Below are 15,704 nucleotides of genomic sequence, written 5' to 3' on the forward strand. Positions count from 1 at the left end.
AAAGCGAGTACATTTTCTCGATAGGCTAAGACTTAAGAGTCAAACTAAGCCAAATAAATAAGTAAAATATAAATCGATACAAATAAACAAAATTGGAGTGTCTGTTTGTAATATTAAAATAACCGCTTTTTAGTAAATTAAATGTATATACACGGTACATATACCAAAATAACATTTTTTTTATAATTTTTATCTGTCTGCCTGTCTGTCTGTCTGTTTGTTCCAGCTAATCTCTGAAACGGCTGGACCGATTTTGACGGGACTTTCATTGGCAGGTAGCTGATGTAATAAGGAATAACTTAGGCTACTTTTATTTTACATTTTTTTTATACCTGTGTACTGAACAATGTCGCGGGCACAGCTAGTAAATGATAAATCAAAAGACGTAGGAAATTTAATGCCTGTGATTTAAGTAATTGCTGGCTGAATTACTAAGTTTGTTTTTTAATCAAAACGACTGATAAATTTAGTATTCCAGAAAAGTATGAAGATACATGAACTGGGAAATGGTTGAATAGTTCGCATGAACTGCGAACTGCGGACTTATTATATCTCTTCTAGATTATTTTATTAATCACATTGGAATCACCGTCGATTTCTAATTTTAGAGGTAATTAATGAAATATAAATTTTAACACCTCAGTACTAGCTAACATATTGTTTTTTATGCATCTTCATTACACTGCCAGTAATGTAGCAAAAACGGAAAGTCTTTCTTTTATTAAAAAAAAAACAAGTGTGTGTGTACTTATGTACGCACGTAAGAAGTTACACTTCTTTGGCTAGCTAACTTCACGTTGCTAACTTCTTCTTAGTTGACTAGTTAACTTCAGTGTGTCGGTTATTTGTGACAGTGTGCGCACGCATCGTCAAAATTTACTCTCATCATGTTTCCCTAACGCGCCAAAAAGTATAACTTCAAAAATATAGTAATAACTTCGTTTGCAGTGCATACTTCATATCAATATCAAAAGCTTTTACAATATTATTTAACTTCCGTGTAATATTTTAACAGATCAGTCAAAATCACGTAATCCCCGCGGCGAACTCGCGAGAAGAAAGCTAATCCAATAAAGGCCTATTGTGCCTAAGGAAAAAGTTTCGTCGCTCCTTTGGAAAACATTTCTATACTGACCTAATTAGCTCCACCCAGGATACAAGTATATTGTACGTAATTAACATGATACGTGTGAAAATGGGTTATAACAGTCAAAACTAAATAATAACTACAGATAATGTATAAAATGATTTAACTTAATATATTAAAATCAATCAACTAGATATCAGTCACTGGTTAATATATAAATAATAATAATTAAAATTTGCAAACCATTGATATTTATTTTCGAGTTAACTCGGCGCTTGTTTTTTTTTAACGGTACATTAAATTTTATTTCTGATACTCGATACTTACAAAAATAGCATAAAGCCTTTTTGTATTTCTTTGTCCAGTGACCTTTTTAAGATATACCTATTTTTAATTAAATTGTCCTTAATACGACAGCCGGCCCTTGCCTAGTTATAGGATATAGTGAGGTACTTAGTACATACGGTAATGATGCTTTTGATAGGGATTACATAATTTAAGTATAAAGCTTAGCAAATGCTTCTTTTTAGTATTTCCGGTTGGACGAGCCGCCCAATTTTTCCTCTCAAAATTCTGATAAAAGTGGTCATAAAATTATTGATATCGTACCGATATTTAAGATGCAGCATTAATAAATATTTGTTTATTGAAGTCACAGACCACAGAAATATACTCCGTGATTGAAGTGATATACAATATACGAGTACATAGTCCGCCAAGTGGTACGTGTTCCTCGTTCCTAGTCCTACGCTTATAGTTGTGTAACCCACCCATGATATCACTTTTTTTGATTCCTATGTCACTCATTGTTAGTTACCGACGACGTAGCATTTTTCAGGTTAAAGAACATTTTTAATCGGTCTAGTAGTTTTTTTTTATTACAAACATACATAAAGTCTCTATATAACATTTATATATACTACTATGGTCAATGTAAATTGGTCAGGCGTGAATATCCATAAAAAATGGTTAATACTTTTTGTCAAAGCAAATTGACGCAATATCGTTTGAAGATAGGAAAAAAAGTGTGAGAACGGAATTTGGCCAAATTTAACGTTTCTATGGGAAACTCCGAAACCATAGAATCCACTGTCAAAGTTTTGTACTTTTTTGACTAAACAAAGCCAGAGTTACGCATCATTTAAGCATTCAGTGTCAATGAAGTTCAACAAAGTTTTTTTTTCTTTTTTCTTTTATTGCACAAAGTTATTTTGTTGCCAAAAACAACTTCTCTGTAACTCCTTTAACTTTGGTTATCCTCATACAAACCTTGTACTTTCTACGTTTCACTGTCCTAATTTCTTTCTTCTTTGAACCCTCAGCATATCTGATGTTAATTAGGTAGTTCAACCTCCAAGAATCCAAGATTAATTACCAGTTTATTATTAAACCAGTATTTTTAACGATTTCATTACTTCTACGGAAGAAAAACTAATTCTTAAGTTTTAATTAAATCCTGCCTCCCATGGGTGTTGCTGTACGAAGTTTTTTATTTTTTTTTATTAAAAAGTGTCGTGAAAGTTTTCCATATTATTCCAAAGAGTTTGCGGAGCGCGAATTATTCTTTACCTACCTTTATACGATTATTATGGAAGCATTTTTGTTTAATAACAATGTTGGACTGAAATTAAACATGTCAATATAAATGGACACATTAACATATGTATACTTACTATTGTATTAATATGTACTGGAAATGTTGGTTTTTATAATAATGGCAACGCTAGGTCCAGTCGTCGTGCATTTATTTAAACTGGTTACATTGATTTTATCGTAAAATGGAAGTTAATGCAGTATTGTGTTCGAGTAAACTTACAAATTGGTTTTTTTATTTTTATCGGACGATAATTATACTTTTTACATCAACTATATTTTTAAAAGAGGTTTAATGTATTATGTTATTAATGTTTAAACTTTAAATAAACATATTTACGCTTTTTATTATTCGATTTTTAGCTTTATACTTTTGGTAATTTTGCCGATTTAATAGATTTGTTTTAAAAGGGCGAATTCTATGTCATTTATCTATATACAAATAAATAAAATTGGAGTGTCTGTTTGTAATATTAAAACAACCGCTCTTTACTAAATGCATATATGAATATATATACACGGTACATATACCAAAACAACTTTTTTTACAATTTTTGTCTGTCTGTTTGTTCCGGCTAATGTCTGAAACGGCTGGACTGATTTTGACGGGACTTTCACTGACAGATAGCTGATGTAATAAGAAGTAAGTTAGGCTACGTACGTATAAGTCTGCGAACTGAACAATAACTTTTTTGTTAAATTCCACGCGAACGAAGTCACGGGCACAGCTAGTATATAAATAACTATTTACATTACACCCAGACTCGGGGTGGGAATCGAGCCCACAACCCTCGGAGCACAAACCGCGCCAACGGGCTAGTCACAAGGAAGAAGAAATATTTATTTTATTTTTCATTTTGTAACTGCGAGATGAACAAAATTTTTTTTTATTCCACGCTGACGAAGTCGCGGGCACAGCTAGTATAAAAATAAAAATTTACGAATATAGTATACATCTAAACTAACGTAAATATTAAAAAAATGTACAAAGTTACGATATAAATTTTTGTTACAAATTTGTGTGAGACTTATTTAAATAGAAGTGATGTAAATTTATAAACACTATTAGTATTGCTTTATTGATCTATAAAAAGGTTTTTTATAGATCAATATATTCCTTACAATTTTTCTAACTCTATTACATTTATAAGTTTTTCATAGTTTTGTATTGAGCTATTTATGATAACCTATTAATTTGTGTTGGGTATTTTTTTTTAAATGTCTAGTTAAATTAAAATGTATTAATTTTATATGATTACTAGCTGACCCAGTAATCGTTGTCTTGCCGCTAAACGCTATTAAAAATAGGGGTTGGTGATAGTGGGTTGAAAACTTAGAGTTGTATGTATTTTTTAATGTTGTATTATAAAAAAATAAATAATTTATCTAAAAATTAAAAAAAGAATTGGGGTGGACTATCCTTCACATTTAGGGGGATGAAAAATAGAAGTTGTTCGATTCTCAGACCTACCCAACATGCACACAAATTTCATAAGAATCGGTCAAGCCGTTTCGGAGGAATTTAACTACAAATACCGCGACACGAGAATTTTATATATTAGATTTGAGGTTATTTTAAATAACTGTTTTTAATTTTAGTTATAAATAATTTCATACTAATATTATATAATTAATAGTATTTGCATATTCCAATTGGTAATCAAATGTAATTGTGGCAATCGCCTTGCTTTGTCTGTCAAGAGACAAGGGAGGGACATTCTGTTTGAGTTTTTTGGTGTAGTGAAGTTGTGAAAATAAAGAATTACACTGTAAAAACAATAAACACATCTTAAAATAGCGAAGTCGAGCACGTTAGTGAAAAATGAAATTTAGGGCGACGGCTCTACAATTTACTTTCAATTTAAGATTTATTGCCAACTCTATTATCGAGAATTAGGGCCGATTGTGAAGATGAGAGCATACGTCATTGTCCATATGACATAATTTAAAATGCCCTTCACCATTGTTCCCTTACCGTGACCGCTGTTATAAAATTATGAAGGATTAAAGGTTGAAGGGTGCACGTGGGACCGCGCCATAAATATATTTGTATTGAATTAATTTTACATACACATGTTTTTATAATGGTCAAGTGCAATTAGGATATGATACTGTTTAAAGTTTTATTAACTACTAGCTGTACCCGCGACTTCGTCCGCGTGGAATAGTGACTTTGGGCAGCATTTTTTATATATATCTTTTGGTTTATTTTGATCATAAGAATAGCTCCAATATTCTGTCTCAAGTCGCAAACTTATGAAACATTCACATAAACCTTGAATGTCATATTTATTTATAACGAATGAAGCCAAAAAAAGCCCAAAAAATAAGTTTCGAGCTTCTAGCTCAAAAAATGACGATACTTCCATACAACTTTTCATCCCCACCTTTCAACCCCTTACGCTCTTTTTTTCGCATTAATAAGTAGACTATGTCCTTTCTCAGGTTTAAGACTATCTGAATATTAAATTTCATTTCAATCAGCTTAGTAGTTTTGGCGTGAAAGCGCGACAGATAGACAGAGTTACTTTCGCATTTATAATATTAGTAAAGATATATCATGTAGGGTTTAGTAAAATTATTTGTTGTAGAGACAGTCTCACTGTCAGCAAATTTAACAAAAAAGTATTTTGTATAAATAAAACGTAAACTGTATGTAAAACACCAATGTCTTTTATTAAAAAAAAAAAATGTTTTCAAGTTAAAGTTGTTAAGTTCAATTGAAATAATTTAGTTAAATTAACGATGTGGTATACGTCTCGTGAGAAAGGGTAAGTTAGAGCCAGAATAAAAAAAAGAGAATTAATGACAAACATCTGCCTGTAACTAGCAGACGTGACGGCTGGCAATGGCATTCTTGCTTTTTGTTATAACCTTATTATTGAAACTGTAAATCTGTAATAAAGTAGTATCTACTAAATAATAGTTTTAATAAACTTGTAAATGCTATGTCTGGATATGTTATATAAAAATATATAAAAAACTACTTATAAATAAATATGAAACCCCGAAATGTATAGTATAAGTGCAAAACTTACGAAAACGAACAACTTCACCAAATTGGATTTAATTTTATTTTGTTTTTTTGTTTTCGTTATTGTCAAGACAACAAAAAATCTATATATTTATACAAAATAAGAAAAATGTAACAGTAAAAAGTTTGGACCAGCTACTGTGATATAAAGTAATGGCATAAGGATAGCGTGACGTAAGGAAAAGGAAACAGAAAAAATAGCAGGTAAGGCACGTGTGCAGCTTGCGGTGCGGTTCTTCGTTCCCCTTCGCTAAAGAACAACACGTAACACCTGATGCACAAAACTGATATTATTTCATATCTCTACACCGACTCTCTATTTGCTGCGGAACGTCGCACTAATAAGAATTTGTATAGACATATCAATTTGAATAAATAGATACAGGGCCGGTTTCACCGGTTCTGGATTCCGTACACTGCACATAAGTCTCGAAAATACAAATTAACAGCGGAATGTAAAATAGGCTATTAGAAAACTTTGAAATTAATATTTGTAAATAGAAATATATCATAAATATATTGGAATTTGATGGTAGAAATAGTAAGTAGTAAACAAATAATAAATCTAGAACTTTTATTCGTTGGATATCGTTATCACTTAAAAAAGCGTTATCCACAACCGATGAAACTAGCCTCTGAAATAAATCGAACCTTACCAGATATGTGAGCAAAGCATAAAGTTAACGTGGCTATGGCACAGCCGGAAGCGAGCGCGGTGGCAAGTAGCACAGCTGAGGCGGACGCGCCGACGCCCGCTCCGCCCGCCGCTCCGCACACTATAAAAACATACAGGAACGACGCAACACACTCCGCGACAACAGCTTTCCACAACGACAGCGTCCGCACTTCCAGCCTCGCCGGCACTCGACCTGCTAACACGTTATCACTGTTCGAATTTGCATCCTTCCGTAAACACTCCAACTTTTCGAATAACGTAACTATGTGCTGTTCTAAATTGTTATCGTCGATATTGAACGTTTGCTCGCCCATTTTGAATAAACAAATATATTTGCTATCAATAACTTGTCATAACTTCGATTCAAAATAACGTAACCGATTACGTATTTCGCGCGCGATTCGATCGAGCAGGACACCCACGCGTGTCCACGGACCGGCTTGAAGTGAGGCGGCGACTCGGCAGTCGGCAAGTGAATGAGGGAATGAATGGAGCAGGGGCACATGTCCGCCACTTGTTACGCCCCCGCCCCCGGGACCTGCATTTCAGCGAGGGTGTAATAAAATCACCAACTTGCCGCTCCACTATTAAATACAATATGCCTTTAATTATAAATGCTATTGTAGTATACGTTTTTTAATATTTCAATGATCCCTTTTTTTAGAGAAAAATATATTTTGTAGTAAGGAATCTTTTGTTTTATTTGTTTTAATTGTGAATAAATATTTATCTGTTTAAAATTAACTTAAAAAATTAATAATCATTTTTAATCTCTTGGCCACATTAAGAACATAGACTTCACCTACAATAATTCCCTTGACGCTTGGCCTCAAACAGTCTTTTTAGAAAAATTAAATTTCAAAAATCTTGTTACAAAATAAGACTGAATAATTTACTGAAATTGAAATTCAGAGACCAATTTAATACGCCCACAGTCAACTAAATTATTATCTTATTAAATTACAGATATCGGCTCCGAAGCCCGCAAATCTGTTCAGGTAGAGCAATTAAGACCATCGTGTCTTATCGTTTCACTGAAAGCTTATCTGAATAATATGAATATTATATTAATTTGTATAAGATTAAGGACACCGTTTCACCGTTTGTGAACAACCGCTCTGGTTTATTGGTGCTTGTGCTATATACGACTACATCAGCGATTTGCGGGTTCGATTCCCGCTCGGCATATTTGTGTTTGTGCAAATATTTCTTTTCGGTTTAAATGTCTGTCCTTGTAGGTTTTCTTAAGCTATCGGTCGTTATCATATACACCTGACATCGATCGTTATATAGGATAGTATATCCGCCAATCCGTAGAGGAGCAGCGTAGTTAATTGAGCTCCAACCCTTCTCCTACATGGAGAAAAAGGCCCAGCAGTGGGCACTATACAGACTAATTTCTTTCAACATTATACATATTTACAATTCGCAACTTAAGAACTAAATATTTACAGATAGTTTTGGTATAAATCATGTCCGCGTGGAATTATGCCAAGAATGCTGGCAGCATTTCCCTGTTGAATCGCTATGCCGATTCTCTGGGCAAAAAATGCACCAGCTCTCATGCAATAAGGCGAGGAGTTATTTATTTACAACATTACTTTCACCGATTGTGGAAAACGCTATTTGCCATATGATTTTTTTTTTTTTTTTTAACAAGTCTTATACATCCACGGGCTTATGAACCCATGTCCTTTTTTACTCTAATACATGCAAATTTTTATTTTTATTTTTTTTCTCTATTTCAAGGTAGGCGTTAGTCAACAACATCGCTGTTCAAGTCAGACTATGTTTGTTTTTAATGTCTCCAAAAGAGACGTGAGTCCACCGACCGGTTCTTAATCTAATCTATGGTACAACATTTTTTTTTTTTTTTTGTATTATTATTATTTCCTTATAATACTATACTTATGGTCTAGGGTTTACTTTTTAATCGACTTCCAAAAAAGGAGGAGGTTCTCAATTCGACTGTATTTTTTTTTAATGTTTGTTACATCAGAACTTTTGACCGTGTGGACCGATTTCGACAATGTTTTTTTAATCGAAAGGTGGTGTGTGTCAATTGGTCCCATTTAAATTTATTTGAAATCTAACAACTACTTTTCGAGTTATATCTAATAATGCGTTTTTACTTGACGCCTTTTTCGTCGACCTACGTTGTATTATACCGCATAACTTTCTACTGGATGTACCGATTTTGATAATTCTTTTTTTGTTGGAAAGGAGATATCGATAGTTTAGTACCATGATAAGGAAACCAAGATCTGATGATGGGATCTGAGAGAAATCGAGGGGAAACTCTTGAAAATCCGCAATAACTTTTTACTGGGTGTACCGATTTTAATAATTTTTAATTTAATCGAAAGCTGATGTTTGTCATGTGGTCACATATAAATTTTATCGAGATCTAATAGCTACTTTTTGAGTAATCTTTGATAACGCGTAGTTACTTGACTATTTTTTCGTCGATCTACGTTGTATTACTCGTCGATGTAATTGAAGTCGGTTTTTTTTCGTTTGCGAGCAAACACAATTATTAACTATCTTTAACCGTGTTCAGTGGAAGATCATATGTGGTCACGATCCTCAGCAGTGAGAAAACGACGAAGAAAAAGACTTATATGATGTTATTTAAATTCATTTTCATTACGAATACAAAGACATATTCTTTTCCTTAACGTGCTTTTTATGACACTTGTTCGTATTAAAGTTTAACTGATTTGTTCAGCAGTATTAATAATGCGAGTTTTCAATATTTTAATCTATGGGTATAATGGGTCCACACGAAGAGCGTATGATGTGTAACCTGTTCCTCCGAACATCGAAATATAAGTATATTAATATAAGTTTATTAGTAAGTATATTATTATTGACAATTGAGAAGTGCATTCCTTTTTTTTTTTTACGTGGGGAAAATCCATCATGGTTACCCTCCAGCGCGGGGGCGCCAGAGGGTTATGTCAGACTCCTACTGACTAAAAACCACCACGTGTTAGCAGTCATCCGCCTGGGTGGGGCGAGAGGGGTCGCGCTAGCATTCGCCACCTCGCCTCAGCGGTAGGCCCGGACAAAGCTTCCGGGCTCCGGCATGATGGTGGGGTGGCCTCGCTCACAACAAGGCCACCCCCAGACGTATGGGGTCGTGTCGTCCGGCCGGCCGAAGTCCCCCGTCTATCGGCCGCCGACCCCACTATTACGAGGGGGGAGGAGGTGGGCAAACCGCCTTCTCCTTGCCCCCGTACGTCTGCGCCGGAGTGGGCCAGCAGAGGCGTCTTCCTCTCTGGCCCGCTCCGCGGTCTCCTTCTGCGTCATTACCTCTTCGCAGAAGGAGACCACCGCCTGCCACGATCTCTCGCTGTCAAGCATGGCCTTTACGACACTCGGCAGCGAGAGATCCCGTCCGATAACCGCTGAAAGCGTGCGCCGCTGCGGTTCCCAAGTGGCGCACGCCTCCAGCGTGTGGAGTGCCGTATCTTCTGGCGCTCCACACTCGTGGCAGGCTGGAGTCGCCTCCCGTCTCGCGATTTGGTGCAGGTACTTACCGAAGCACCCATGTCCGGAAAGCACCTGCACCAGACGGAAGGTCAGCGGCCCGAACCGCCGCCTCACCCACTTCCGGAGGACCGGCTTCACTGCGTCCACCGTCCACTGCCCGGGGACTGGCGAAGCCAAGTCCTCCGTCCACCGCCGCAACAGGGTGTCCTGCGCCAGCCTCTGCATGCGTGCGAGCTCCTCCCACGTAGGAGAGTCCCCCCGGGATCTCCTCGCCGCCACAAAATGATATGTTTCGGCGAGGATCTCCGCCTGCAGTTCCCAGGGGGGATCGCCGGCCAGCACGCACGCCGCCGTCCAGGACACCGTCCGGTAACCGCGTATCGCCCTCGTCGCGATGACCCGCTGCGGCCGTCGCAGCTGGATTTTGTTGGCGCGACCGAGGGCGTCCGCCCAGATGGGTGCCCCGTACATAGCCATACTCCGGATGACCCCGGAGTACAGCCGACAGCAATGGGCACTCGGACCACCCACGTTCGGCAGCAGCCTTCCCAGTGAGGCGGCGGCTTTCACGACTCTTGGGGCTAGCTCTGCAAAATGAGCCCCAAAAGCCCACCTCCCGTCCAGGGTGAGACCCAGGTACCTCATCTGGGTCCCCACCCGGACCGAAACCCCATCCACAGTCACCCGCGTACCTGGACGGGGTCCCCCTCGAGGCCCATGGAACAGTAGGGCCTCGGTCTTCGTCAGGGCGACTTCCAGCCCCAGGGCTCGTATACGGCCGACCACAAGTGTTGCGCCAGCCGTGGCCAACCGCATTACTTCCGGGAGGTCCCTTCCTTTAGCGTCGTGTCGTGTAGTGTCGTCGGCGTAGCACGAGACCCGCAAACTTGCGGGCAACGTGCCCCGAAGCACCCAGTCGTAGCCGATATTCCACAGAAGCGGTCCCAGCACTGACCCCTGTGGAACTCCGCACGAGACACGACGTCGCCGCAGACCGTCGCGCCCTGGCAATAGGACCTCGCGACCCTGGAGGTAGTCGCCCAGCAGCGTCCGCAGATACAGAGGCACCCGGTGGTAGCGGAGTGCCTCCAGTATCGTCGCGTGTGGTAAGCTGTTAAAGGCGTTGGCGATGTCAAGCGAGACAGCCAACGCCTTCTCCCCGTCGCGGACCGCCGCCTGCGTCCATCTTTTAAGCCAGAGCAGGGCGTCTAATGTGGACCGCCCCGCTCTGAACCCGTACTGGGCCTCGGATAACCCGGGCTCAGTTCCCTCCAGGTGCAGAAGAAGAGAAGTGCATTCCTAACCTAACCTTTAACCACCGTCATACATAATTTTGCTGTTACTTTTTTCACCACTTATGGTACTGTGCGGTTACTGAGACCGCTTTATTATTTTGTTAATAGATATAATTATATTGTTTACATAGACTTGATTTTAATGTTTTTGCAAATAAAGAATTATATTTGAACAAATAAATTTCAAAAACTGCGTGGTGGCACGTTTTTTTTTTATGTCACTAGGTCGGCAAACAAGCGTATGGCTCACCTGATGGTAAGCGATTACCGTAGCTTATAGACACCTGCAACACCAGAAGCATCGCAAGCGCGTTACCGACTCAATCGCCAATCCCCCCAGGAGCTCTGGTCACCTTATTCACTAACAGGAACACAATACTGCTTGAAAACAGTATTATTTTGCTGTGATCTTCTGTAAGGTCGAGGTTCTACCCCAGTCGGGCTGCTCCATATTTTGAGCAGGAAATTCTTGCTGTGCCCTTCTGTTGGCGTGTTGGCGTGTTGGCGTATTGGCGTGTTGGCGTGTTGGCATGTTGGCGTGTTGGCGTGTTGGCGTGTTGGCGTGTTGGCGTGTTGGCGTGTTGGCGTGTTGGCGTGTTGGCGTGTTGGCGTGTTGGCGTGTTGGCGTGTTGGCGTGTTGGCGTGTTGGCGTGTTGGCGTGTTGGCGTGTTGGCGTGTTGGCGTGTTGGCGTGTTGGCGTGTTGGCGTGTTGGCGTGTTGGCGTGTTGGCGTATTGACGTGTTGGCGTGTTGGCGTGTTGGCGTGTTGGCGTGTCGGCGTATCGGCGTATTGGCGTATTGGCGTATTGGCGTGTTGGCGTATTGGCGTGTTGGCGTGTTGGCGTGTTGGCGTGTTGGCGTGTTGGCGTGTTGGCGTGTTGGCATGTTGGCGTGTTGGCGTATTGGCGTATTGGCGTATTGGCGTGTTAGCGTATTGGCGTGTTGGCGTGTTGGCGTATTGGCGTATTGGTGTGTTGGCGTGTTGGCGTTGGTGACAGCTTCAATCTATCTCTTACACGGAGAAAGAGGCTTATGCCCAGCAGTGGTAGGTTACAGGCTGAAAGGGATATTAGCAAACTCAGAATATCAATATCCGGTATAGATTTTCTGTTTAGACATATAAGATACTAAAGTTAATAACATAGTACAATAATCCGGATTGGGTTATGTTATTTGAAAACCATCATTGTCTAAATCTTCTCACGATTCTGTTCAGTGAAGGTGTAGGTACCTCCTGATAGAGATCACGGCAAATCGATAACCGTTACGTGGTTATTTTTTTTATAAGCTTAACTTTTCAATGTCTTCTTAATCTTAATATATCATATTATACGGCTAAAATGGCCTTATGATTTTTTGTTTGAAATAAACAATATTATAAGGAGTTTATAGGATGAGATCAATAGTTGCTGCATTAATGTAAGAAAATCAGAGAGAAAAATCAGAGAGATTTTTAACTTCTATTTCTCTTTAATTACATATTTTTTTAAAATAATACTTCATGTATTAAAAATAAAAACCATTAATGTATAGAAGTTCAGTTAAGCCTACTCAACAGTTTAACCTACTTTAGAAAACTTATATCATTAATCCTTCGCAAGTGTTATCACTGTTAATCTGCGGCTTATTTATCAAATAAATAAAATTGGAGTGTCTGTTTGTAATAATAAAATAACATCTTTTTACTCAATGCATATGGATGTATACACCTACATATACATACATATACCAAAATAATATTTTTTTTTACAATTTTTGTCTGTCTTTTGTTGAAGGTTATAACCTTCCTCGATAAATGCGCTATCTAACACTAAAATAATTTTTCAAATCGGTCCAGTAGTTTCTGAGATTAGCGCGTTCAAACAAACAAACAAACTCTTTAGCTTTATAATATTAGTATAGACTAGTACGAGTAGTTACGTACTTATATATATTTATTGTTATTGTACGTATAAGACTTCGAGCTTTTCAAAGTTAAAAATAAGGGACATTGAAAACTCTTTGACAGACTACAGAACAAACTATAAAATATTATTTATTTAATTAGAAGATCCTAAAGCGCCTAAGCCATGTTGGTACAGATGAAATTTTGTGAATTAATAATCCAATATTCAGGTAAAAATAAAAGCTTTGCTTGCCTGAAAGAAAGATTAATTTACATTTACTTTGACTATCCCGTTGGCGCAGTTCGTAGTGGGCCCTGCTTTCTGTTCCGCGGGTTGCGGGTTCGATTCCCGCCTGAATTTGGGTGTAATATGTGTATTTATGTATTTATACTAGCGGTGCCCGCGACTTCGTCCGCGTGGAATTAACAAAAAAGTTATTGTTCAGTTCGCAGACTTATAAAATAAATATATTTCAAAACTAAAAGTAGCCTAAGTTACTTCTTATTACATCAGCTGCAAGTGAAAGTCCCTTCAAAATCGGTCCAGCCGTTTCAGAGATTAGCCGGAACAAACAGACAGAAAGACAGACAGACAAAAATTGTAAAAAAATGTTATTTTGGTATATGTATCGTGTATATCCATATGCATTCAGTAAAAAGTGGTTATTTTAATCTTACAAACAGACACTCCAATTTTATTTATTTGTATATATGTATAGATAATATGTATATCAAAACAACTAATACTTACGAAACGATACGATACGATACGAAATTAATATTAATTTTTGTTATATAGTGAAACATAAAATAAATCCCTAACAACTTGTGTACAGATAGGGGGACATCCATTAATTACGTGAGGTCAGAATGGGGGGTAGGGGCCCAATGAAGCTGGTGTGATAGGAATTAACTCAGACTACTTTTATTTTAGAAATATATTTATTTTATAACTTATCGAACTGAAAAATAACTTTATGTTAAATTCCACGCGGACGAAGTTGCGAGCACAGCTCTTCACTACTGCCTATTGCAGTCCACTGCTGGACATAGGCCTCCACAAGTTCGCGCCAAAAATGGCGTGAGCTCATGTGTTTTGCCCATAGTCACCACGCTGGGCAGGCGGGTTGGTGACCGCAGGGCTGGCTTTGTCGCACCGAAGACGCTGCTGCCCGTCTTCGGCCTGTGTATTTCAAAGCCAGCAGTTGGATGACTATCCCGCCATCGGTCGGCTTTATAAGTTCCAAGGATTTTAGTAAATTTTAATTCATATTTAATTATTATTCTTTGTATAATCTCGGCTAATAACAACTAAGACGGGTAGTCGATGACACGAGCCTAAGCCAAATGCATACAATGGGTTAGCGAATAAAGGATTAGTACCTGGGTGACCGAGCTTAGCTCGGTATTTTTAGTAAATCGTGTTTTTTGGAAATCATACTTAAATACGAATCACATATTGATAAAATATAAATGATATTTTCAAAAAACCGGGATAAAACGACATTTTCCAAAAATGAATACTAGCTATATCGATTTATCTCCCGCGAAATCCCCTACATACTAAATTTCATGAAAATCGTTGGAGCCGTTTCCGAGATTCAGATTATATATATACTAGCTGTGCCCGCGGCTTCGCCCACGTTGAAATCAGTGTGTCACAAAGTTTTCCCGGCAAACTTCCAGTGAAACTCTCATCAAAATCGGCTTAGCCGTTCAGTAGATTTTGAGGAAATCGATCACATACACTTTTTGAGACTTTGTTTTATAATACACCAACTGTTACCCGCGACTACGACTACGATCAAGATGTTTAACGCAAATTTTTTTTTTCCTTCAGTCACTTGAAATGCTTATCACGCTGAGAAACTTTTGAAAAGGCACAGGTAGTATAATTTAATAGTTATTTTTATAAAACCTCTCTATACACCACATTTTTAGTTTTATTTTCAGGCTGCAGTATAAATAACCTATCAGGCGAACTTATAGCTACTGTATATGTCTCATACAAACCATCAACCCCAATTAAACCCACTTAGCGGTGGAATATCGCAAAATGCGTTCTTAGCGGACGTCTATATAATCTACCTCCCTGCTAAATTTCTTCTTTGTCAATCCTAGATGGATGGATCATCCAGCGGTTTTTGAGTTCTCGTGATGAGTGAGTAGTTACCTTTCTATTATATATATATATATATATATATATATATATATATATATACATTATATAAAAGCGAAAGGTCACTCATCACGAAATCTCCAAAACTATAACACCCACAAACTTGAAATTTGGCAGGTAGGCTCCTTATAGGACGTAGACATCCTCTAAGAACGGATTTTGCAAAACTCGACCCTTAAATATTTTTATCTTAAATATTTTAATTTCGATTTGTTTTCTAAAAATAAATTATTTGGACACCTTTTCACCATCTATAGAGAATTTCAAGTCTCTTACTTTAAAAACATAGGACTTTCATACAAACTTCCAACCCCCGTTTTACCCCCTTAGGGGTCGAGTTTCGTAAAATTCCTTCTTAGGGGATGTCTACGTCCCATAAGAAACCTACCTGCCAATCATTACAGCCTATACAGTCCACTGCTGGACACAGGCCTCCACAAGTTCTGTTCTTATTCTATTCT

At 38.1% G+C, this 15,704-nt stretch overlaps 2 protein-coding genes across 4 annotated transcripts in view; one reads left to right on the forward strand and one right to left on the reverse strand.

Moving 5' to 3' along the window:
- Window positions 1-6,704, reverse strand: part of LOC123657931 (neurogenic protein big brain) — a 112,253-nt gene extending 105,549 nt beyond the window's left edge. The window contains exon 1 of the mRNA XM_045593420.1: window positions 6,371-6,704. Within this exon, the coding sequence (XP_045449376.1) occupies window positions 6,371-6,704 (334 nt within the window). The remainder of the gene's footprint in view (window positions 1-6,370) is intronic.
- LOC123658013 (low molecular weight phosphotyrosine protein phosphatase-like) overlaps window positions 1-15,704 on the forward strand; it is a 479,256-nt gene that overhangs the window by 271,846 nt on the left and 191,706 nt on the right. The window lies entirely within an intron of this gene.

The sequence above is a fragment of the Melitaea cinxia genome, chromosome 1, assembly GCF_905220565.1.
Source record: "Melitaea cinxia chromosome 1, ilMelCinx1.1, whole genome shotgun sequence".
Lineage (NCBI taxonomy): Eukaryota > Metazoa > Arthropoda > Insecta > Lepidoptera > Nymphalidae > Melitaea > Melitaea cinxia.